Here is a 23983-nt window from a genome sequence, read left to right as displayed (position 1 = left end):
TAACCTAAAAGAATGTTAAGATAATTCAACTGGTTTCTGCTGTTGTTGTACACCGTGGCTGCCTGAGCTTTTGCCTCCACTCTGTCACACATTTGTCCCTGTACTGAACTTCTTCAGTTTGGTGAGCCAGTGAAAAGCTGAATCATAAACACAAAAAAGAATTTCTGATGGTTTAGAAAGCAGAAGAAGGTGTGGGCTGAAACAAGTCCCAGAACTAGGACAGTAGAGAGGTCAGGGAATGGAGAGTGTCAGCCAGTAAGAAGTGAGGCTGCTAAGCCAAAGCAAGGGTAGGGACTATCATGTGCATAATTCTGATAAATCTTGGAGCTATAATGCTGTGCTATAACATCTAAAGGCCCTACATGATGAATCCAGAAGTAATCATTGAAAGTATTCAGAGGAAAATATTGCTTGTTAGTGATACTGTTGATATAAATCTTTATTCTGCCTAAATGCTATTACTATAGATTGTTGTTTTAATTTCATACAGACAATATGTCAGTATGGCGTGTTTATCTAGCACTATTTCTGAAGGTATATTTATGCTCTCTGGGCTGTGGATTGTTAAAGCCCATTGCTGTACTACCCACATGAATTTGTAACTCAAGCTATTTTAATTATAACTTGATAATAGTAATGGCTATGCTTGCTGTTGAAGGAGGAAGAATAATGCTAAGTGCAGGTGATTGCTATAAATCTCAAAACCAGGTAATCAGATACAATTTGATAATGTGTGTGGGATGAGCAATGTTCCATCCCAGCTGCCAGTTGAAGTAATCTCCCAAACTTATCCAGTAATACTAGTGAGCTAAAAAGAGTTTAAGAGAAGTTTTGGCTACTCATTTGTTGTAGGCTGAGCTACAGGTAGAATACTTAGATAAAATCTTGTCTGGGTTTTGAGGTCATGATTATCCATTTGGGACTTAGCTCTGCTGAACTTCAGATGAGGCTTAGGACCTACACTTGTTTATTTAGTTTTGAAAATACTGCTGGGTATTTTGATGCAGGGAAACTTGATCCAGTCTAAAAATGTATACTGGTTATCTACAGAAGTATAGTCTTGTATATATAGGGATACAGTGTTATCTTGTAGCAGTGTACTACAGAAGAAATGAGAATATGTTAATAGTTTTGAAGTGCCATTCACCTTAAATCTTTTGTTATTAGGGTGCATTGTTAGGGTGCACAGTTACTTTGTCTTGAAGAGGGCAGAATATAGGGTGTAGTTTATGTATTAAAAGCAACAAAAATGCATTTTAGAAGCCATTTTTTCTTTCTAGAAATGAACAACTTTCTGTCAACTAATAAATAAAATGAGTACAATTAATGTGGTATCAATGAGTACTTTTTTATTGTGTTAAAGCAACCCAGTCCCAACCGAAGAGAGGACAGGCCTGTCAGCTTCTACCAGCTTGGATCAAACCAACTTCAGCCTAATGTAGCATCCTTGGCAAGAGATGCAGCAAACATTGCTAAGGACAAGCAAAGAGGATTTATGCCAAGCATATTACAGAATGAAACGTATGGAGCAATACTCAGTGGCAGTCCACCTCCCATTCAACCTGCAGTACCTGTTACAAGTAGTGCACCTCCTCTACCTCCAAGGAATATTGGCAAAGGTACTAGAAAATATAATTGTATATTAGAAGAATAGGATCTTTTTTTTCTTTTAATAATTTTTAGGTTTTCTCTTACAGTTATTTAGCACAGGTAAGTATTGGAACAGTTATTGATGGCCTCATTTTAAATCCTTGAAGTGAGTCTACATGACGTGTTCTGAGTTTGATTTTTGGTATATCTGCAAGACAGCATATAATAGTGTTTGGGAAAACAATAGCCAGATAACCTCACCAGAGTTAAACCATTTATTAAAAGGATGGCTGCAGTCAATGTAGTTCATCAATTTTTTTTGTTATATTCAATCTTTTCATACTTCTGTTTCTTGAAGACGTCATTGTCAGAGTTCACTGTAAAGATAAAATTTCAATAGCATTTATGTGCTGTAAAAATTTGTTAAAGACCTCAGAGAATGGTGAGCGTATGCAGAACATGAGATTTTAACCTTGCAAATGTTTCTCTTAAATACATGCTTCAGGATTGTTGAAATAAAAGTGTATAAGTGTCATGATGTGGAGAACTGGATGATTTTAGTGACCTAATAGCTGGCTGAATATACAGCTGCCAATTACTGGTTGTCCCTAGATCATTAGAACAGTGTAAAAGTATTTGTTTCATCCTGATTCAGAGGGTTGCGTGCTTGCAAAATCTACCATTAAAGCTGCTGCGTGAACTTCATTCTTATCTTTATATGTAATCTGTTTGCATCATAGTAAAGAAACATAGAGAAATCTGTATAGGTCCTCTTAGTACAGGTCATATTCAATGTGTTTCATTATTTTAATACCTTTATTATCCACCATCTTTCATGGAGGCTAAATTTATGTATTCAATTCAAGAAAAGTTACTATTAAACACATGTTCTTTTATGGTGCTGTATTCAGACTCCATAAGAGAAGATATGATCAGGAAATGTTCTGGGCACACATGGGTGGCTTCTGCCTTTGGGAGCACTGTGCAGAGGTCAGAATGCAGGACTCCACACACCAGTGATTGTGCCTGAGATGGCAAACTGATCTTCTGTGTAATATGCAAAGTCAGTTATGGAATGGCTGGATAAAAGGGGCAGAAAAACTGAGAACAGCAAAGTGTGGTTTTGGGTTACTTGGAAAGGGTAGCATGGGACTGGGGGAAGTTTGGTTGCGTGTAAAACTTAACCAAGGTGGGATTGCTTTAACATTTCACATGAACTCTAAGCTTAATATCTAAACAACATATTTTACTTGATGGAAAGTAATGTCCTCCCCACCAAACAGGAAAATTTATACCAGGAGCTTGCCTGGTATGTTGAACTGTTAGATTCTATCTCTGAATTAGTAATACAATTGAGTAGTTAAAAAGACTGTTTTATCCTTTGATATTATTTTAATCATGGCAAATCATACCCACAGTTTGCCCTTGATTAAATGACACATTTCAAGAAGTGTCATTTTAATTTCATTCCCAACCCCAGACTTCTTGGCATCAGTGTAATAGAACTCATGCCATGAAGACATACTTCCTGCCTTAGATTATTACTTCATATTCTTTACTCTAGCAATGTATTAGCCTATTAATTTATATACTTAGTTAAAAGCTATAATAGTATCATTGACCATAGCTTCTTGTCAATTGCTGATGTTGTTAATGTTATGTTTATGGTGTATTATTGCTCCTTTATCCTCATAGCTTTAGGCTGTTTTCCAAGTCTTCTGAACCTTTTATGCTTTTCCCTGCAACCTAATACTTGTTCATAACTTACTCTGTTTCATCTTTTCTTAATATGATACTCATGTGCTCAGTAGGGAGAAATTGCATAATGTGTGCAAAATACTGGCTTTATAAAAAAACTTGTAGTGTGTTTTTATGAAAAGAGGAGGCAGCTCTTCAGAAGAAGTCATTTAAGAGGCTCTGAAGAAGTACTTTTTGACTGTTTCACAACTAGTTATTATAGTTTCTTGCTTGAGTGAATTCAGGTTTACAGTTTTATTTTGTTTCTAAGTCAAAACTGATGTTTCACTTTGAGGTAGCAATGTGTGCTCATGCTCGTGGAAGAGGGAGGTCCTTTTCTTGCAGTACCTGAGAAAATTACAGTTATCAGTCAGGGATTAAAGAAGGTGGCAAGACATGCCTTCTGCCTTCTTACTGAGAAATCTACTTTTTCAAGTACTGACGTATTTTAAATTAATGACTGGAGACAGATTTTGTTTAGGTAAAGTGTTAGAAGTTTCTGGGTGAAGTCTTGCTGTGTAATTTTTAACACCAGACTGATTTCTGCTCTGGCATTCCATCAGGATGCAGTGACTGTAGTTGATGAATGTAGTGTTGCTAAATATAGTGGTCTAGCCACACCATTTCTGAAAGCACGGGTGTGATTATTAACACTTTGTGCTTAGGGTAAGCAATAATAATAATGCAGTATTTTCCTCTCTTTTTAGTTCAGCCTTCAGTTCTTGGCAGTGGTATTCAGACAATTTCTTCATCTAATGCAATGTGGAAGACAAATTCTTTAGGAGTGGAAAGTATAAGCAGGCAGAGGTCTTCATCAGATCCACCAGCTATTCATCCCCCTGTGCCGCCATTGCGTGTAACATCTACAAGTATGTTTCCACTTTCCCCTGTTTTCCCTTCTACTGTATCTAATCACAGTTGGCTTATTTTTCCATTTCCACAACTCATACTTCCTCTTTTGGTGACTGTAGCTTTGGCCTATCGTTCCCATCCAGTAACAAACTGTCTTCTCTGATGCTCCAGTGAGGACTGTATGGTGTAGTGCAGGGTCAGCAAGAAACACCATACAGCTAAAGAGTTCATAATTTTATATATATATATCTATCTATATAGTTTTAGTGCTGCATTTCTTACTGGTTGTAAAGGTGAGTGTTACATGTCAGCCTGGGTCTGTCTCTCCACATTGTGCTTGATTCTTGCAGATCACTGGAATGCAAAAGGATGTTTTGATTCATTGCCAGTTGCTGTTGTGGTGATTTTAAGTATTCAATAGCAATTTTAATTACTTGCTAAACCTAGTCTGCTGTTAGTTGTGAATCACAACAAGATTTTAAGAAAAGATGTTCCTCTAAATAAAATTTGCCAGATATTACTTGCTTGGTTACTTTTCCATAAAACACAGACTGAAGGCATTGACTGAACAAATAATATTAGCACTTTAAAAAATGTATTCTGATCTACTGTTTTCAAGAATATGACTGACTTCAATAACAATTTTCTTTGCTTGCACTTTAATGCTTGAATAAATTAAAGTGCTTGTGAGGTCTCCAATTCGACTACGTGAAACAAAAGGTAAACCATTTTCCAAAGAGGTCCTCCCTCCATTACATGTAGTAAAGCATTTTTCTTACATAAGTCCTGTAACAGGGGAGCCTGTAATGAGAACCCAAGAAATGAAATGGTAAATAGAAATTTAATTCCATGTTTCTGTCTAACTTTCCTCTATAGATGTACTTTCTCCAGCACCACCACCTCCCGTGGCAAAGACAGCCAGCATTATCGAAGCTCTGAACCAGCAATCGAAACAGCAGCCAGCTCCTCCACAAAACAAGCCAACCCCACCACCACTGCCCCCACAACCTCCTAGCAGAATCTCTCAGAGAAAGCCTATTCCTGGGTAACTGGTGTCATTTTAGTCTTTAATATACTTCCATCATTTTTAGTAACTCAATATATCAATATAACATGCAATTATCAGTAAAGCATGCATGCTTTTGCCAATGATGTGTTCTAGAGTGTGGGAATGAACAGAAGGCAGATGCTAAGGACATAAATGATTACTGCAGCAATCAAGGATTACTACATTAAAAACACCACAGCCTAGTGATTTAAGGTTATATGACTTGCAAAATATCTCCAGAATGCCTAGCTGTGATGGAGATAAAAAACCATTAAAATAATCAATTCCTTATTCTCATCTAGTAGCAAATATGAGATAATGGGATCTAATGTCTGATCATTATTGTTATTGTTCACGTGCTTTACATAAGTTCTGTTCCATTGAATCTTTCCATTTGTAGCAGAAGTAGAGAGACCTGGAAATGAAAAAAAAACTTCTAAATTTGCAGAAAAATAAGTTAGGAAGGACATATGCACTGGAAAACAGGATCATATCCAAAGCATCCTTGAGAAACTGAAGGAGTAGTCAAGGGAAAAGAAGGGTGTCATTCAGTAAGCTACCTTGGTAATTAAAATCAACTACAGGGATTAAGCATGGAGAACAGCAGAGTATGAGTAAGCAAAAGTCCTTAGAAGAAGGATCTGTAAGGACATTCTAAGGCAGACAACCTAGTGCTGTTGTGGAAGAGTTAAAGAGTATAGTTTTAACTTAGCCTGCAAGCAATAGGAATTAATTATCTTGATTGTCTCAACATCAGTGATGCCTCAGCAGGACTGCTGTATTCAGTTTGGGGCATTGAAGTAAAATGAAATACTGAAGTGGGAACCAGGGGAGATCAATAAGGTAATGAGAAGTCTAGAAAATAGGACCTTTGAGCAAATTTTGGAAGAAATAAGGTTTCATTTGCAAATTGGGACTGAAAGATGAAAGAAACCTTGACCCTTAAGGTCCTTTCTAGCCCTTATTTTTACAGGTACCATAGTACCTAAAAGGTAGACACCAATTGTTGAAGCTTTCTATAATGTACAGACTAATATGGATGCATAATTTTAAGAAAAAAATAAAATAACAGTGAAAGGAACTTCAAATCTCAGGAAAAGACATGAATTGCAATAATCAAACCTGTATTATTTTTCTGCCTTACTTTTTTAAAATTAGGTGCAACTTTCAATTCACTTAATCAAAAATACAGAAGAAAAGTAGTACTTTAAAAACAAAATAGCTGTCACCAGATTTTACTGAAAACATGCCAAGGCTTTTATAATTGGGAAAGTATTCTGTATTGTTGCTTTTTGAGTTCTTGTTTGTTTCTGAAATGGACCAATTTCTCACTTTCTGCACAGGACTGAGAAGTCATCTGGCTTAACTAACAAAGGGCAGACCAGAGGACTTGGGTCTCTGCAACAACCTGGTAATTGTGGTTTAGAGATTTCTTTTATTATAGTTAAGCTGTCATAATCAATCAAAGGGAGAGTGTGGGTTTGTTGAGGTTTTCTTTGATCTGTTCATTTACCTTACAGATTTAAATATAATCAGTGCCAACATTGTTCTTCTTTCTGTTTGTGATTGTGTAGGCCCTGATGCCTCAAGTTCTTTAGCATGAGCAGAGCTCTGGGCCAAATAAAGTCAATAATGGGACCACGTAATGAACATAACCACAGAATGGTGGATGTTGGGAGGGACCTCTACAGGTTATTTGGTCTAACCCTTCCCTCAAGAAGGGACAGCAAGAGTGGATCATCCAGGACTGTGCCCAGAGGATGGAGACTCCACAACCTCTCTGGGCAACCTGTGCCATTGCTGTGTCACCTCACAGTGACAAAGTGTTTTGTGATGTTCAGACAGAGGCTCCTGTGTTTCAGTTTGTGTCCACTGCCTCTGGTCCTGCTTTTCAGCCAGGTGGCCACCAACATATATTGGTGTGTGGCCTGTTCATTCCCAAGTGCAGGACTTTGTACTTCATTGCTCCAGATTCTCCCCTGATGTCTGGACCAGATTTCCTGAAGACCTGTCTTGCTAGTACAGGCTAAGGCCAAGAAGGCATTCAATGATTTCCTGAAGACCTGTCTTGCTAGTACAGGCTAAGAAGGCATTCAGTAGCTCAGCCTTTTCCATGTAGTTTGTAACCAGAATCTCATCTTGTTCAACAATGGGTCCACATATTCTCTAATTTTCCTTTTATTCCTATGGATTTATAGAAGCCCTTCTTGTTATCTTTGATATTCCTTGCCAGATTCAATTTCAGCTAGGCTTTAGCTTTCCTAACCTCACCTTAAAACCCACTTAAACGAAGGAAGCATTTTGAAAATTTTTGTTTGCACTGTTGTTTGCATATGTCATAAACAAGGTGTCAGATACACATTTTAGAATAGAAAAATGTGTTTCTGGCTTGAAAATCCAGAGCTTATATAGTGTCACTTTTAATTATATTGCAAATTGATATTGCTCTTTTCATGTTCATAAACAGAGTAGATTATTCAGAGTTCATATTCATTTTGTGGTTTTTCCTGTTAGAAATAACTACTACTTTGGGACATGACAATAATGTACTCTCCATAAAATCTCTAAAATGAACTTTGTGCAGATTCTGTGGTGGTTGTAGTGGAATTTCTCCTACCTTGTTTGCCCTTCTACTATATATTTTGTATTCATTTGTTATTACTGTGATTCTTTTTCATTTTCTCTTGACATATCCCAGAGGAATTTGCTAATGGCTATCTGCCCTCTGTGTCAGGAGTCTCCTGTGAAGGATACAGCACCCTGATAATGATGGTCTTTACTAGGAAAGAAAGGTTCTACCAGCATACAGTCTGTAGTGATGGAAAGGGGGAATGGGATATTTGGTTCTGCCCTCATCTGTTTTATCTCTCTTATCATATCTGCACTCTTAATGTCATAGGTAGTTGTCTTTGGGAAAAGTGGCTTTTTTGGTAAGGAAAAGGATAGAATTCTGTTCCATTATTTAGAAAGAACCAGTAAAAATTAAAATACTCATGGGGTAGAAAATGATTTATATGCTTTTAAGTATAATTGGTTTGGTTTCAATTTATACCATCACTCTTACTTTTTTTTTTTTAAAATACTCATGGGGTAGAAAATGATTTATATGCTTTTAAGAATAATTGGTTTGGTTTCAGTTTATACCATCACTCTTACTTTTTTTTGAAAGCATGCCTAATATTTACTTGATTTATTTACTTTAGCAGGAGAGTCATCTTCTGTATGTGAAATTCCAGGAACACAGACTGGTTCTGCAGCAAATACTTTGGCACAAATCCAGCCACCAGCACCAATGCCAAGGAAATCACAAATAGTAAGTACAAAATGTGGCGTTTGATTTTAGTCATCTTCTGCATTCTATCAAACACATTGTAGACATGATAGTGTGTCCTGCCATGGTAAAAGTGTGAGAGCCATGAAACATGTAAGGCCTGTATCCTGTGTTTAAGTGTCTTGTGTGTGACTTGTACTAAATAGTTACAAAAATTTTTCTTCCTTGAATTTCCTGTGATAGGATATGTATGTGATTTTAAGTTTAAAAAAGCAAACCAAACCAGTTGGATTCTTTGTTCATGTCCAGATGTGACCAACGCAATCCACAGAATTAGGGTTGGACTTACTGGAGATAGATAAGCTTTCTGAGTTAGTGACTTGTAGGTCAACTTGGTTAGGCACTTCTAACATGGCTTCATTTTCAGTCTTCAGTGAAGTAAGTTATAAGGGAACTCCTATGATTTTGTAATGGACACAGATATACTGACAGTTGTTCATGTAGGTAGGTGAAATGACTTCAAACAAGACTAGCAGGAGTCAAACTCAAAACAAAAGAAACTCTTTCTTTGTGCTGTCAGTTCTCAGCATTCACTTGGTGGCAGGAGAGAAATCTCTTGGTAAGCATATCCCCAGCAGAAGGTGCTTAATTCTATCTTTTTCTTCTCCACCCTCCCCCAGCCTTACAGTGACTATTGGAAAAGACATACTGGATTTAGATGGACTCTTGATCTGATTGTGTGGCCTTTTTATACTCTTTACTTATTTTTAATCTAGGACCATGAATGTAACACATATTAGTGTCAGTACCTGTAATCTTATACTGGTGTAGGTAAAGGCATGTGTTTCCAGATGTCAGAGGAGCTGTACATTATGTGTAGTTAACTTGGTCTTTGGTCCTTGCTTCAATTTTATGTTGCTTTCTTGTGTGATAGTTGTAAAAGATCCATATCCTTGATCATGGCAGGATATCTCTGCAGGAAGCAAATCACAATATGTAGAGCCTGTACATTTCCCAGATGCTGTGTGTGACTGGGTATGAGCTGTTTCACACATTCTGTGCAGGAGTATGGTTCAGTAGTAAATAATAAGTAGAGAGGTAGGAGATGTGCTCTTCTGGGCTCTGCAATGGTCTTGTTAATGCTTGTAATGGAAACACCTGCTTCCTTCAGTCCCCTGTCTTTCTCCCTTCAACCATTTTTCCTTAACCATGTCCACTGAAATAGCAGCTTTCCAGGACAGAGTTTGGTGTGTTTGTGTGCATAGCCTTGCCATTGGTCTTGAGCACACAGGGCCCCTGTTACCTGTTTCTCATTTGATAATGATGAGAAGCCTCAGAGACATCATCTTGCGTTAGTTGGGAGTATAAAATTTTCTGGTTTCTTGCCTCCTCCACTCTTGTTCAACCAAGTTACTGTCCGTCTTGCATTAAAATAACCTTCATTTTTTAGGCCACAAAAAATTAAATGGTCTAAGTAGTGTAAATTGCATATGTTGTCATATTAACTTTGTGAAGCTACTGGATTCTGATCTTAATTTCTGTCGTATGTGCTGGGATTCAAGTGTTAAGTACTGCTTACATCCTTCCAGCACATCTGAAACTCCTAACCTGACACCTGACTTTCTGTATAATTGAAGTATATTTTTTTTTTTTTTTTAGATAGGACAAATTGATTTAGCTATGAAGGAATGGGCTGTGCTGGCTAGTTTTGGGGTCAGCATCTTCAATGTTTAATATTAATTGCACATAATATGAAGAACATATCTGACTCTCCAGCTGTCTCTAGGTCTTCATTAAGGTGAATTCTGTCACTGAGCAAATCATCTGGGTGATTTTCTTCTGTCATAGGACAGAGAAGTAAGGGAAAACCTGGCTCAGGAGTGTGTGCTAGTTAAGACGCTTTAGCTAAATTAATCTAGCTAAAGCATCTTAGCTGAGATTTAGTCAAGGGACCCTCAGCTAAAGAGCTTTACCTAGATCAGTCTAGCTAAAGTTCTTTGGCTAAATTGCTCCATTTAGCCTTATACTCCTGGCTTTTTTGCTATGTCTTTACCCTGCCAGGGAATCCAGAGGTCAGCCCAAGTTTAGAAAATGAATGCAGAATGCTCCTTGAGTAAAGAAAAGACAGGTCTAGTTGTACATGCACATTTAGCCAGTGGCTTATCTCCTACACAGTGCATTTACCCAATAGCCTGTTTATTAGGTGGAATTCCTGATTCACCTTTTGATTTCTTTTTTTTCCTCATTGTGATATTTAGATTTTTGAAACCATTTTGTAGATACATGGGAAATTTCCCTAGAAGACTTTATTCTTCTGGGAATGAGATCTATTTTAATTTCCTTGCCTTCTAAAGAACAAGAAATACCTGTAATTACTGCACTTTGAAGTTAGTAATTACATCACTGTTGTACTGATGTGATGCTTTTCCCTTTTGACCTAAAAGGTGGTTGTGGTTCAGACTGTCATTTGTCTAAGAGGGAGCGTCTGGAAAAATTGCTGTGCTGCAGTGCCAGGCTGGCAGCTCACAGGGATGAGATGGCCTCAGGGTGTGCCTGCCCTGGGCAGGCCACAACTTTATTTATATTAGAATTGAAATAGAATTTATACTAGAATGCAAATGAATGCTTCTAGAGGAGCATAACAATCATGCTGCCTCCATCCTTCCCCATCCACATTCCCTCTTTTCTCTGCATTGTGCTCAGCTCTAGCACAATGGCACAGTAAGAGACCATTGGGCAGCTCTGTCCTCAGCAGAGCATTTTGCTAATGGAGAAAATGAGAGTTGTAAACGGGGTCTCTTGTTCCTTTTCAAGCTGTCTGCTCCATGGCTGACCTAACTAGAGACTGGGACCAGGCACTGGGGGAACTCCAGTATGGTGATGAGGCCATCTTTTTCTTATGCCATGTGGAACTTCTGTCCCAAACAGCCACTGCATTAACAGTCATCTCAGACCTAAATGGCACTTACACCTCTGCTCTGACACTTGAGGGTAGAAAGTAGAGATTTTTGTTCCCTATGGCTGGGAAAAGGGTGGACTCATGGTAGAAAGCTTTACACTCTGCCTCCAGCTCTTGAGCCACTTCATTTGTTGGGTTGTTTTGCATGGAAATGCTGTGTAGGCAGCATTATTGTTGGTCTGCAGCAGAGAATGAGGAGGCTGAAAAGAAATGCAGCAGCAGACTGGTTTGCACTGGAAAAGGTGTGAGGTGAGGAAAACCAGTCTGAAACAATTTTGGTATCACTTTGCACAGAACATAGCTAGGACTGAGTCCCACTGCCATACTGGAATATTGCAACTCCTTACTAAACTTTACCTTTGAAAGAGCTGCCAAAAGACTTCTGTGGCTGGCGGTCCTCAGAGCACTGCTGGGAGGCAGAGGATATTTTGCTGCGAGGCAGAGGATATTTTGCTGGGTTCTTGCACCACTGAAATGGGTTTAGCAAATTAAGAAGGAGAATATTGGCACATGGCTCAGGCCTCACTCTGATAACGCTGCTGCTGTTACATTTGCACAGAATTTGATCACCCCATCTCCTGAACAAAATCATGCTCACTGCAGTGATGTAGAGCTTTGAAGACAGAGGGTGAGCCCTCTGTAGGTTTGGGTGAGCCAAAATGGAGAATTTGGCTTACCCAAAACATGGCCTATGTTTGGCACAGTGGTTCCAAAAAGCTTTGGATGGTGCCAGATTCAGCCTGAAGCATGAGCACCCAGCATACAAGATATAGCTGAACTCTAACCTGTGAAAAACAGCAGCTGGAAGCAGTTCTGAAACTTTCTTTTAAAAGAAAAGTTTTCTTTAAAAACTCCAAGTTGTCTACTTTGTCTCTTCTGTGCTGTATTATTTACCCTCAGGGTTTTTTTTTCATTTCAGTCAAAAACTAAACCCAAGAGAGTAAAAGCAATTTACAACTGTGTAGCAGATAACCCAGATGAGCTGACTTTTGCAGAGGGAGATATTATTGTAGTTGATGGTGAAGAAGATCAGGAGTGGTGGGTGAGTATTTTGCATTTTCTGTCAACACACTTTGAAAGAAAGAAATTAAATCTTCGAGGTTGGCACTCATTTTGGAAGATCCCCTGCTGGGTTTCTAAAGAACAAGAATAGTTTCAGCTCATGGAAACCGGAGATGAAATTTCAAAAGTCAAACTTATAACAAGCTTTTAGCTTTTCTCACTCAGGGGGAAAAAAATGTATATCTATATCTGTATCTATATCTATATCGACATAGATCTATATATCTATATATATCTGATCAGTAGGGTTCACAATACACTGGGGATGGTCTCTGTGATCCAGAAAATGTTTGGCAGAGTGTCAGCAATGTAAGAATCTGCTATTACAGGTGCTATGTTTCTGTCCTGGTTTGGGACAAACTTGGAAGGGAACTTCCAAAGGGATGTTCCCTAAAGGGCAGAATTCAGTGGCCCTTCACCCCACCTGTTTGGGAGATAAGCCTCCTTCAAGAAAAGTGGAAAAAAGACTTTATTTAGAAAGCAAAGTACTCACAGACATGATAAAATGAATAATATTAAACAATGGAACCTCTGGTTCTGAAGAGATGGCAGATTCAGAGGGTCCTTTTTGTGGGGTGTAGCTCAGCTGGCTCAGTCTCTTATCAGTCCCTCCTGTGCTGGAAATGCCACGTCCTGGGCCCCGGTGGGCCACAGGCGTGAGCTCACAGTGATTTTCTGGGTTTTTGGTCCAAAGCAGGGCTGAACAGTTCCAAGAAAAAGAAAAGCCACAGTCCAGGGAACTTGTCTGCCTCAGCTAGCTAAAAACTAAATAAAAGCAAAGGAAAGCTCTGTCCTGTGCTGCAGACAACACACACCGAGAGAGAGAGCTGAAGCTCTTATCTCTGTGTTTTGAATACAGTCTCCTTAGACATTCCAGCAATTCTCCTTCTGCCTCCCTTAGCTCTCAGATCTAGTTTTAAAGGTGCTGATCTTATTTCTGGGTTAAACAGACAGATGGGGATACAAATACAATACGGCATCCTAAAGTCACTCCAGGACAGCATCAGAGGAGAGCTTTGTATTGTCCTCAGTCTTCAGGTGACTAGGACTGAGTTTGTTTGAGCTGGGAAACCATCTCAAGTTTTTGCATTGCAGAGTCTTATTGGCTAAAGCAAAACCTTGGAAAATTCTTGTGCATGAAAACACTTGCCTTAATCTGTTAGCAAGCTCTGTTCCATTGAAGAACAGAGCTTTAGATTGCATCTAAATTGACAATAATGCTGTATAAACAGAAATAAGTTAACATAAAACCTGAAACTGTTGAAGCTTGATTCATCCTTTTGCCTCACAGTGATGGTTAAAGAAGCAACTCAACAGAGGCCAAATGTGGGCTGCTAGGCATTACAGATTGCATTGGAATTATGCAGCAGTGGTAATGCAGTAAGATGTTGTATATTCAAAGAACTGGATAAAACTTTTGCATTTGACAAAAACCCAACCTATAGCTGAAAAACATGCACCCAGTTTTCCTATTGGCAGAAGAAAACTAGCACTACCACAGAAAAGATTTGGTGGGAGGCTTGTACTACAGGCAGGAAGGTCACTGGTATTCATTTTGGTGATACTGAAATGTTGTTTTGAGATTTAACTTGAAAAATATCTGGACTCTTTCAGATTGGTCATATTGATGGAGATCCCAGTCGGAAAGGAGCTTTCCCTGTATCATTTGTGCACTTTATTGTTGACTAAATTGCTACTGATAAGTGGAGACATTTCTCATTTCCAGCAGTCACAGAAATAAGTTTTGTTCTGTTTCATTTCACCTACTTATCCGCAGCCGCCTTGTCAGAGCACTGCCCAAGTCCTAGGTACTGTAGCTTACTTTTTTATTGCCATTGTTCTGGTTTGGGGACTTTTTAACTTTTTTCTACGTGAAAACTTCTCATAAACAGTTTACACTTTTAAAAAGAAACAACTCTTCCTGTATTTTTCAAGGTGAACTGAAAAGCTTTAACAATCAAAATCCACGTGTCTGAATATCACATTATGAATGTTCCTATTGATCAATTCACTGTAATTTTATTCTCCCTTTTGTAACATGACAGTACAACAGTGCAGTGTTGCTTCCCCAGTTAAAGAAATTGTGTGTGCATCTACCAGGGCAGTGAACTTATCCAGTTCTTGACACCATTTGAAGTGTTGGAACCAAAACATGCAAGCTGCTGTGTAGTTCTGAAATGGACTTATTCAGTAGCTTGCCATAGTGGCTGTCATCAAGGATGCCAACAGTTGCAGAAGAAATTGTTTCAATTATGTGTCTTTGGCCAGGTGAAAGCAAAAAAGTACTTCATTTTACCACAGGAGAAACTTCTTTCTTTCAGAATGGATGTAGATATTTGCTTAAAGTTATCTGAAATCTGTGTTAGTCGTTGAACTTTCTAGTTCTAATTTTGTGAGCTTGAGACTGTTTTGTTTTTCTATGCTGCATGTGTGTAGAACCTGTTTTTTGAATGTTCTTTATGTATGTTACATCCATTTTGGTCATTTAATGTGACTACTGCTGGTAAACTAAACTATGGCAAATATTAATGAGTTACTACATTAACTCAAGGATTTGAAAACTGCACTTCCTGAAATGTACTTAACTATGATGATGGATTGCAGAACATTTCTTATGCTTGTCTCATTATAGCATTAAGTCTTTGTTTTTAAGTTCTTGAATTTTCTTTAAATTATCCAGCAATGTGTTCACAGAGGGAACATATTTGGTGGAACAAGTAGGCAATTATCCTTGGTCAATAAGATACCTGACACCTCACAAGTTCACTACGTTACGTTCTGGTTTATGAAATTTGTGTGCCACTACCTTGCAAACAATGATAGTTTGCCAACTCACTCTGTATTTATATAGAATACCCGCATATATGGTAGCTACACTGTTGTTAAACTCGTTTTGCTGATTTGTGAACAAAAGCTAGGCCATGGATAGTTCCCAGTTGGTTGATGGAATTTAAAACACCAATACAGATCTGACATCATTTTGATGTTTGTGTATTGTGAAATTGTACCAGGTTTTGCTTATGCTACAGGAAACAACTGAGGCATAGGATACAGAAAATCAATATCTAGGTCACATTGGCTTTGATCACGTTATGTGAACATTGTATCTCTAGATTTATCAAGAGAGCTTTGAATTTCTGGCAAATGGTGCTTAAATTGGCCATTTCATATTGGAAGGAATGGAAAACAGGCCACGACCACCATCTGTGCTTATTTGGAGAAAAACCACGTTGCGAAAATGCTGGAAGAGCAACGCTGGTCTCACCCTGTGTCACCCTTCCTGAATGGTACCGTTGGTTGATGCCTCTCGGGCGTGTGGGTACAGCCACGTAGATGTGTAACTTTTACTTCCTAGATGCTGTTGCTGCAGTATAAATGGGGAACAAACTGGAATGTTTCAAGATATTTTTATTGCAAGTTGAAGCAAATTAGTCTGTATTTTCAAAGTTCCCAGTGAAACTATAGAGTAATAGTTTAGCACTACAGTTTTATTCACTTACTGATATGTTCAGTTTGCAACACTATTTTGTATGTTTCTATCCCTGATAGAGTCTAGAGAGTAAATGGGCATATTATTTTGCACAGATCTCCTAATGTACAGTATTTTTAACACAGAATCTTATAGTGTATGTAACAATTCGTAACATTAAAAAATGATACAAATTTCCCTTGAGTTCTGCTAGAAGAGGAATAGGATAAAATGTCACAACTTTGTTCACCGGTTACTTAAAAACCAGGAAACTTGTCGACTACAATTTAATAGCACTAACAGTGCAGACAGGTAAAATCCCACGGACCAATAAAGAGCAGCTAAGCAAAATTTATCCCTTGATTTTCTGAGTTTCTGAAAAGCTTTTCTCCTCTGGCAGAGAAAAATGAAATTCTAGAGCCTGTAGATATCTATTTATAATATGAAATTAAGAATTTTAAGTCCAAAATTTTGGCATATTTCATACAACTTTTCAAATCTGATTCAAAAAATCTGTTAATAGACAGACTATTAGGTTGCTGTGTTAACTGTTTAAAAAGGAGCAAGTGACACTTAAAATGCAGCTTAGAATGCTATGAGATGTATAATATTCAATTCAGTTGTTTTTATTTTGTTTAGTTGCAGAGCAACTGTATATATTGTATAACCTAAAATCAACTCTTATTTTCAATGTCCTGGATGCAGTGATTTATAATTAGAGCATGATTAATAAATTTTACTCTTGTTAACCAGTCAAATGTCTGGAAAAATAAAACTACTTTTAAAATCATTTTTTCTGCTTCTCTTCTGTTGCCCTGTATTGCTTATGCATTATTGTTCTTTTTGATGTATAAAAATGACAAATACAAACAAGTATCACTTCAGGAAAAATGTATTTCTTATGAACTTTAGTTGAACAGAAAAACAGTAGATGGCACACCTGAGATTCGAGGGGTAAAGCACCTCTAATATCTGGGTTAAGCAGAATCAAAATCTGTATTAACAAATTATTTCTCAGACAACGAGGTAGAAGCAAGTGTCAGTTTTATTTTACATTTCTGCAATATTGACATTAACATACAAAACACGATTTAGGAAAAAGAAATTGTGTTAAATATAAAATTCTGTAATGTCCTGGACACTGAAGATGGAATCTTCAAGTCATGTTTGGGGAATGCCAGAGTACCATGTGCAAGGCTGTGTGGCTCTTCTTTGCACAGAGATCTTTCCCAGGATGGTGTGTGGCTCCAAGCTGTCCGTGGTGTCGCGAGGAGCCCCGGTGCCTCCCACACAAACACTGCTGCCGAAGGAAATCAGGACTTCTCCGACATTAGAACTGAATCAAAGGCTGTAGACAACACTTTGCAAATGGCTTGTGCTTGTTCCTAAAAAACCCAAACACACATGTTAACACCTTCTGAAGAACTTCTGAACTTCCCAAAACTCATTTAAAGCAGAATGTGTCCTTCATTTTGCTTTGTGAGACCCAGATATCACCTGTGTGGCCTGCAATGACATGAAGGAGCTGTCTTACACGAGCTCTTTTGAACCACATCAGAGTTGCTGGCTGTCAGCATAGCACGGCCCCAGCATTCAGAACCTCACTTTTTGTGTTTCCCCAGCGCTGCCAGCCAAGGGCCAGTGCCATCAGAGCATCCTGACAATGAATTCTCCTACTCATAAGAAGGGATTACCTCACTTGCTTACAAATATGGTTGCATGCTTTCTTACCAGACTTGTTATTCCATCTCTTCCTGCTTCACATCTTAAAGAGATTTTTGTTTTGTTTGGAAATACAAGTGGAGATTGTCCATAGGTGCTGCCATAGCACCCTTTAGACTGGACAGAGCTTTCTCAGGTGAGTACAGTCACTGGCAATTTTAGGGAATGTAGGTATTTTCCTCAAAGTTGATCCAATCTAGGCAGCAGGGATGTTTTCCCCTCTTCAGCCAGCACATCTTTTTTTTTTTTTTTTTTTTTTTAAGTTAAGCAATCCTCCTTCTGCCAAAAAGCCTTTACAAGGGCCTTGGATTTTAGAATCTCCCTTTACTGGAGTCAGAATTCCAATACCTAACTTAAATATTGAAAGCATAAACTCTTACCAAACTATTGCACTGATATACCCAGAGGCTGCATTCTTCAGAGGCTGCATCTGTTGTCTTCAAAGCCAGTAAACTTTTTCCTGCTCCCAGACCATCGTCATAGCACACCATCCTTACAATCAAATAGAGGGCATGCCTATGTAACACATCCTGAAAGCACATGGCAAATAAAAGTTACTCTGGAACAGTGCAACAGATATTTCAGTTTTCCATGTTTTTATTCTTACTTACAAAAGAATACTTTAGATTTATTTAAAGGAGAAAAGTTTTCCTGAGTATTTTTTTTTTACTTGAGAGTTTAGTCAAGATTTTAAAAACTGGTGGCTAAGCACAAGTTTAGCTTTAATTTTTGCTGCTACTTTAGAAGTGCATTCCTATGTGAACTATGAAGACAAACTGAGAGAGTTGTTCAGCCAGAGAAGAGAAAGCTCTTGGGGGAGACTTTGGGGCACCTTCCAGTACCTGAAGGGGGTCTGCAAGAGAGCAGGAAAAGGACTTTTACAGGGGCATGTAGTGACAAAAAGGGGATTTGAATGGCTTTAAACTGAAAGAGTAGGTTATAGTAGGTTAATGAATTTAAGGGAAGAAATTCTTTACTATGGGAGTGGTCAGGCACACCTTGCTCAGAGAAGCTGTGGATGCCCAATCCCTGGAAGAGTTCAAGGCCAGGTTAGAGGGGCCTTTGAGCAACCTGGTCTGGAGGGAGGTATCCCTGCCCATGGCACGGGGGTGGAACTAGAGAATCTTTCAGATCCCTTCCAACTCAGCCCCTCCCATGATTCTATGGTGACATTCCTGTCCATAATCTGAAAGTGCACATCACTTCCCAGCAATCCTCACTCTGCCTCTGTGACAGGTGGGGACACTGTCCTTCTGGCACAGCAGTAACTTAAAACAACTTCTTACTTTCCCAGGATTTTTCCCCTGTCTCAGTCTTGGGGAGGATACACACAAGAAACTGTTCCCAGAAGAGGGTACAGACAAGGTCAGTTGCTTTGGGGGGCAGTAGCCATGTGGCTGTAGCCAGGCTGTTTGTGACCTAAACCACGGGATGTGTCCTGACTTTTCCACATATCTCATCTGGGAGAAATCCATCAGAGCTGCAGGATTTCCACCATAGTCCCAACACTTCTGATTTTGGCCATTCCAGAAAGGGATTGGTAGAAGACACCCAGTACAAGGTCTCTGGAGCTGTACTCTACACAAAGCCTTTCTTCTCCAGCCATCCTGCCCTCTGATCATACTCATCTGGTCTATTCCAGTCATGCCATGTCCAGGGTCTCAGGAATTCTAGACAGCTCTGTTTCTGTGTTCAAGGCATCAAACAGCTGTCTCTGCCAGCTGAAGGGTCTGAAGAAATGCCCACTTTGATACAGAAGCTGTAAAAATGGGCAGTGAGCTTGCTGCCTGCCTTGGAACCCTGGAGGGAGAGACCTCCACCACAGCCCTAAGGTCACCTTGATGAAAAATATCTCCATCCTGAAGCTCTCTCAGCTCACTGCTCACATTGCTCTCACCATCAGCAATATCACACCATGCTCAGGGCAGCTGGAGCCTGCCTGGAGCTTACTGCATCCATCCCCCCATCTCTGTAAGAAAGATGCCAAGACTGTTCACCAAATTACTAGTAACTCTCAGGGTTGCTTGCTTGGAACTTGCTACAGTGCTAATGTGTTTGGGAATTATCACTAAAAGAGGGATGATAGAATTCTTTTGAGTAGAGTCTCCTTGTAAATTAATTTCTTCCCATCTTTTCAGTATCTTGGAACTCTGTGAAAAGAATTTGGTGAACTAACACACAGAAGGACAAGTTAAATGCCTACAGTGACACAGATGCAAAAAGCCAGAATTTGGGGAACAATGCAATGCAACAAATTGTCAGTGCAAGCTAGCTTAACCACAAAAGGCTTTATCTGCTTGTGCGTGCTTGAAGACAGAAAAGCGATGGATGAAAGTCTTAAATTAGCTATTTGATCTTTACCAACGCACAAAGGAATTTAAATAATAGTGTAACCTATGTTTTTAATGAGAATTAAGAATTCAGGAGAGCAAAAACAGAATTCAAAGTCTGAATAACAAGTACTACCCTTCCTCCCAGGCATTAGAAACAAGTGTTTTATTTTCTGAAGGGACCAAAGGAAACTTTCTGGCTCTCTTCAGAGCATTCAACTTTAAGCAATGCTATTCTCTGTGCTCATACTTGAGGCTTTCATGAACAGGCATCGCTGGGTTGTTGATGGGTCAAGGCTTCCTAAGGCCAAGTATTTATGGTATCTGGGGCTCTGAGGGCAACCAGAAGGAAACCACATGGCTGCAACACAAAGCTACACAAAGGCAACTGGAAGGCCCTGGGGAAGAGACCGGATTTTTATATTTAGCAAAGAAGCTACTTGAATTGCACTAAGGGAAAATAAACTACATAAAGGAAATGATGCAAACAAAAGGTAGGCTTGATCAATAAAGTGGAATCATGAGGCCTTATTGCTGGAGTGAACTGGATTGCTGGATTAGGAGTGCAAGGAGGGAGCTTTAAAAGAGCTGGGCAACTCAAGTATTCTTAGAAAAACCCCATCCTTTTTTTCCCCTCTTCACAGAAACACCAAGAGGAACTGCCTTACCAAGTTGGGCTGAGGCACCTATGGTCTTGGCCATCACAGTCACACCACTTTCCCCCATGAAATAATGGTGCCCAGAGAGTATTACCAAAGACTTGCTTGCCTTTTGTCTGGTGCTCTATCTCAAAAGGAACAGCTTTTTGTCATAAATCCAGGAAAACACAGCCTGTGGAGATATGACATGAAGCAGTGCTGCTGGGAGAGCTTGTTTTGCTTAAAGCCAGAAATGACATTTTGGTCACACAGATCATCTACCAGAGAAGTAAATGAAAGCACTTTTCAACTCTCATAAGAAAGACAAGTTGGGTGGAGCACTTACATACTGATCAGATGTGGAAACTTTAATGCCGTATTTGGAAACTCCCATAATAAACTCCTCTTCACCTGGAACAAAAGGTAACTTTCCATCTTGCTTTGGAGGGAAACAAACAAAAGCCTTTAGTGCAGACAGAAGAACATGAACAAGGAAGATACATAACAGAAAACATATTTATGTGTACTTGGATCCACTGGGTCAGCACCACCACAACCCCTGCTCAGGTCCTGCTGCGTGGGGTCTGCCCAGCGGTGATGCGCTCGCCCAGTCACTTAAGGTTATGTGAAATACATTCAGGGGACACTGGACATTAGGAGGCATTTCTTTACTGAGAGGGTGACCAGACACTTGAACAGGCTTCCTAGAAAGGTGGTTAATGCCCCAAGCCTGTCGAGTGTTTAAGAGGAACTGAGTCAATGCCTTTTACAGCACGTTTAACTGTCTGTCAGCCCCGAAGTGGTCAGACGGTTCGGACTGGTCACTGTGGGTCCCTTCCAGCAGAAACACTCTATTCCATTCTGCTCTATGCTACTCTAAATATCACATGGTTCCAGAGAGGAATTTGTCATCTCAGGGGAGAGTCTGGCCCTCTGGTCAAATCACGTTGGCCGAAAAATCATGCCTGGCCTATCATGCTGCACTGGCCCAGGGTGATCCATGTTCCACTGGCAGCACTTTGACTGCTTGGCTGCAAAAATAGTTTTAGCAAATTTTCAGAAATGGCAAGTTGCTACAGGATAAACAGACATTCTGTGCTTTTAAAAATATATAATCAGCTACCTAATGAGAACAACCAGTTATGGCTTTCAGTACAAAAGTCAGTACAATCAACCAGAGTTTAGCAAGGATGACCCAAATATTATTCAGGTTCTTTGGTCACAGGTTCATGAGTGATGAAATTTGCAGAAACTAGACATCTTCCTCTATGGGAAAACTTTTACAATACTGAGGAATCTGGGGAGATATTCCTTCTAATCCTAATCCTAATTGTGCTGGAGGCAATGTAACAGCTTTCAGCTGGGACTTGTTCAATAAGGACTCATGCAAAGGGCCTTGGCTCTGAGCCTGCTTCTGCAGAATGGTTCTCTGGGTGCATCTTCTCCAGTGACCTAAAAATTATAGAACTGTGATGGCTTTTGAGATTCATAGCTTAAGAGCTAAGTATGCCACTTTCTTCAAGTAAGTCTAACATTTACAGATGTCAAACCACAGGATAAATTAAGAAAAAATAAAAAACACATCTAAGTTTAAGATGTTTTGACTTTGTTGGTATTGCCTTTTGTAGCCCACTTACCTGTGCAACATCTATGTAATTTATCAAGTCCAGTGGCCCTTCAAGACTTTTGCTCTCATTGTATTTCAATTTTTCAATGGCACCAACATATTTAACTCTGAATTCTGCACATGTATCAGAATTACTATTGCTTTGTCCTGCAACAAAGTAAAATAAAGCCATTCTGAAGACTTCCAGAACTGTAATGCTATTCTAATTGCTGTTAACAGGGCTAACGTAATAATTCCCCAATTTTGAAGACTCTCATCAAACACTTATCACAGTACATTAACTCCTCTTTAATGAACTCTACTGGGTTGATTTAGAACAGACCCTTGGTAAAGGCAACAGTTTTGTATGCATACATAATATTTCTATAAGCAGCACTGTTTATACCAATTCAAATCTGGAGTTAACAACCTTGAATCAGAAAACATAAAAAAGCTGGTTCTACTTTTTGAGGTCTATTTGTTTCAAATTAACTGTTTCGTCCAACAGTAATACACTGGTGACTAAAAACAATTAAAATCAAATCTTATTTCCATTATTTTGGTGCAAATGTAAACTTAGAAAAGCAGAAAACATCCATCCAAAAAACTGTACAAGAATTGTGCTAGTAACAGACTGGTAGCACAACTAAGTTGTTCTTCCTCAAACACTTTACTTTGAAAACAGTGACTCAGTCCTAGATGAATTATTAATAATACAAGCCTAGGGCTGTGCCTGAATTAGTCACCAGGCTACCTAACAGATCCACTCAGTATTACTGAAAATACCTATCTTAAGCTTTTCCATTTTCTGCTGTTTTATACAAAGACAGAAAGTTAATCCTGCTCCATCCATACCTGCTCAAGCTCTGATTACATACCTGAACTTTTTGTGGAGTCGGTATCTAGGCTGGCCACAGTACTAGACCTGGAAAGTCCCCCAAGACTGGAATCTACAGACTAAGAAAAAAAATCATCATCATCAGAAAGTTACTGAGAATGTATTAATAATTCACTTCTAGAGGTCCTGCCTCAACTTTTTTTTTTTTTTAAACCCTACACTTTACGCTCTAGTTATTTTCAGCAGCACTGGAAAACAGGGAGGAAAAAACAGTACCACCTGTGTCTTTCCTGAAGTTATCTTTGTGCCTCAGAGCAGATTGGACTGATAAAAGTTCATCAGGAACCACTGAGAAGTCCACAGATATTTTGAAAGAAGGAGGAAATGACAGAAGAAGATAAAACGAACCTTAAGGTTATGTCCAGGGAAAAAGGAAAAATAAACCTTAGGGTTATGTCCAAATTTTTCTGGTACTGCAATTTTACATGAAGAAATTGACAACTACATGCTTGTCACCAATACTTAAAATAACATCGCAGTGCAGGGGAAAAGAAACAGCACCTTAGAAAATCCAGAATATTCAAGTGATCATTCTAAAACCAATCAGACAAAACAAACACATTATTCAAAATTAAGAATACTTTTAGAGATACTGAGAAACCAAAAAGTACTGAAGAATAAACCTATTCTTGGCACCTAGCACCAGGCACTGTTCTTAAAGACAAAATTTAAGAACAAATGTACTAATTTTTCCTTCAAACCTTTCTATGTGCTGCGAGAAAATCTTGTGTTTGTGCAATTCACTGTGGAAGTGACTGAGGATTGATCTCAGAATACATGGGCTTTATGACTGATAGGTAT

At 38.9% G+C, this 23983-nt stretch overlaps 2 protein-coding genes across 4 annotated transcripts in view; one reads left to right on the top strand and one right to left on the bottom strand.

The window, feature by feature from the left end:
* Positions 1-14421, top strand: part of ASAP2 (ArfGAP with SH3 domain, ankyrin repeat and PH domain 2) — an 83077-nt gene extending 68656 nt beyond the window's left edge. Inside the window, exons 22-28 of the mRNA XM_041421544.1 lie at positions 1364-1619; positions 4035-4196; positions 5056-5224; positions 6571-6638; positions 8431-8540; positions 12377-12499; positions 14134-14421. Of these exons, the coding sequence (XP_041277478.1) occupies positions 1364-1619; positions 4035-4196; positions 5056-5224; positions 6571-6638; positions 8431-8540; positions 12377-12499; positions 14134-14208 (963 nt within the window). The 3' untranslated portion in view covers positions 14209-14421. The remainder of the gene's footprint in view (positions 1-1363; positions 1620-4034; positions 4197-5055; positions 5225-6570; positions 6639-8430; positions 8541-12376; positions 12500-14133) is intronic.
* A 2596-nt stretch (positions 14422-17017) lies between these two features.
* Positions 17018-23983, bottom strand: part of ITGB1BP1 (integrin subunit beta 1 binding protein 1) — an 8637-nt gene continuing 1671 nt past the window's right edge. For 2 of the 3 annotated variants that reach the window (XM_041421161.1, XM_041421154.1), the window contains exons 3-7: positions 23163-23241; positions 22316-22452; positions 21025-21117; positions 18091-18240; positions 17018-17373 (exon numbers count right to left, since the gene is read on the bottom strand). In XM_041421161.1, coding sequence (XP_041277095.1) covers positions 17302-17373; positions 18091-18240; positions 21025-21117; positions 22316-22452; positions 23163-23241 — 531 coding nt within the window. In that variant the 3' untranslated portion in view covers positions 17018-17301. Of the gene's footprint in view, positions 17374-18090; positions 18241-21024; positions 21118-22315; positions 22453-23162; positions 23242-23983 lie in introns of those variants that run through there. The other variant, XM_041421169.1, reaches the window with a different exon arrangement.

Source organism: Onychostruthus taczanowskii, unplaced genomic scaffold (genome assembly GCF_017590055.1).
Source record: "Onychostruthus taczanowskii isolate IOZ18803 unplaced genomic scaffold, ASM1759005v1 scaffold11, whole genome shotgun sequence".
NCBI lineage: Eukaryota > Metazoa > Chordata > Aves > Passeriformes > Passeridae > Onychostruthus > Onychostruthus taczanowskii.
Note: the sequence above shows the minus strand (reverse complement) of the source record. Positions and strands in the feature narration are given on the sequence as shown.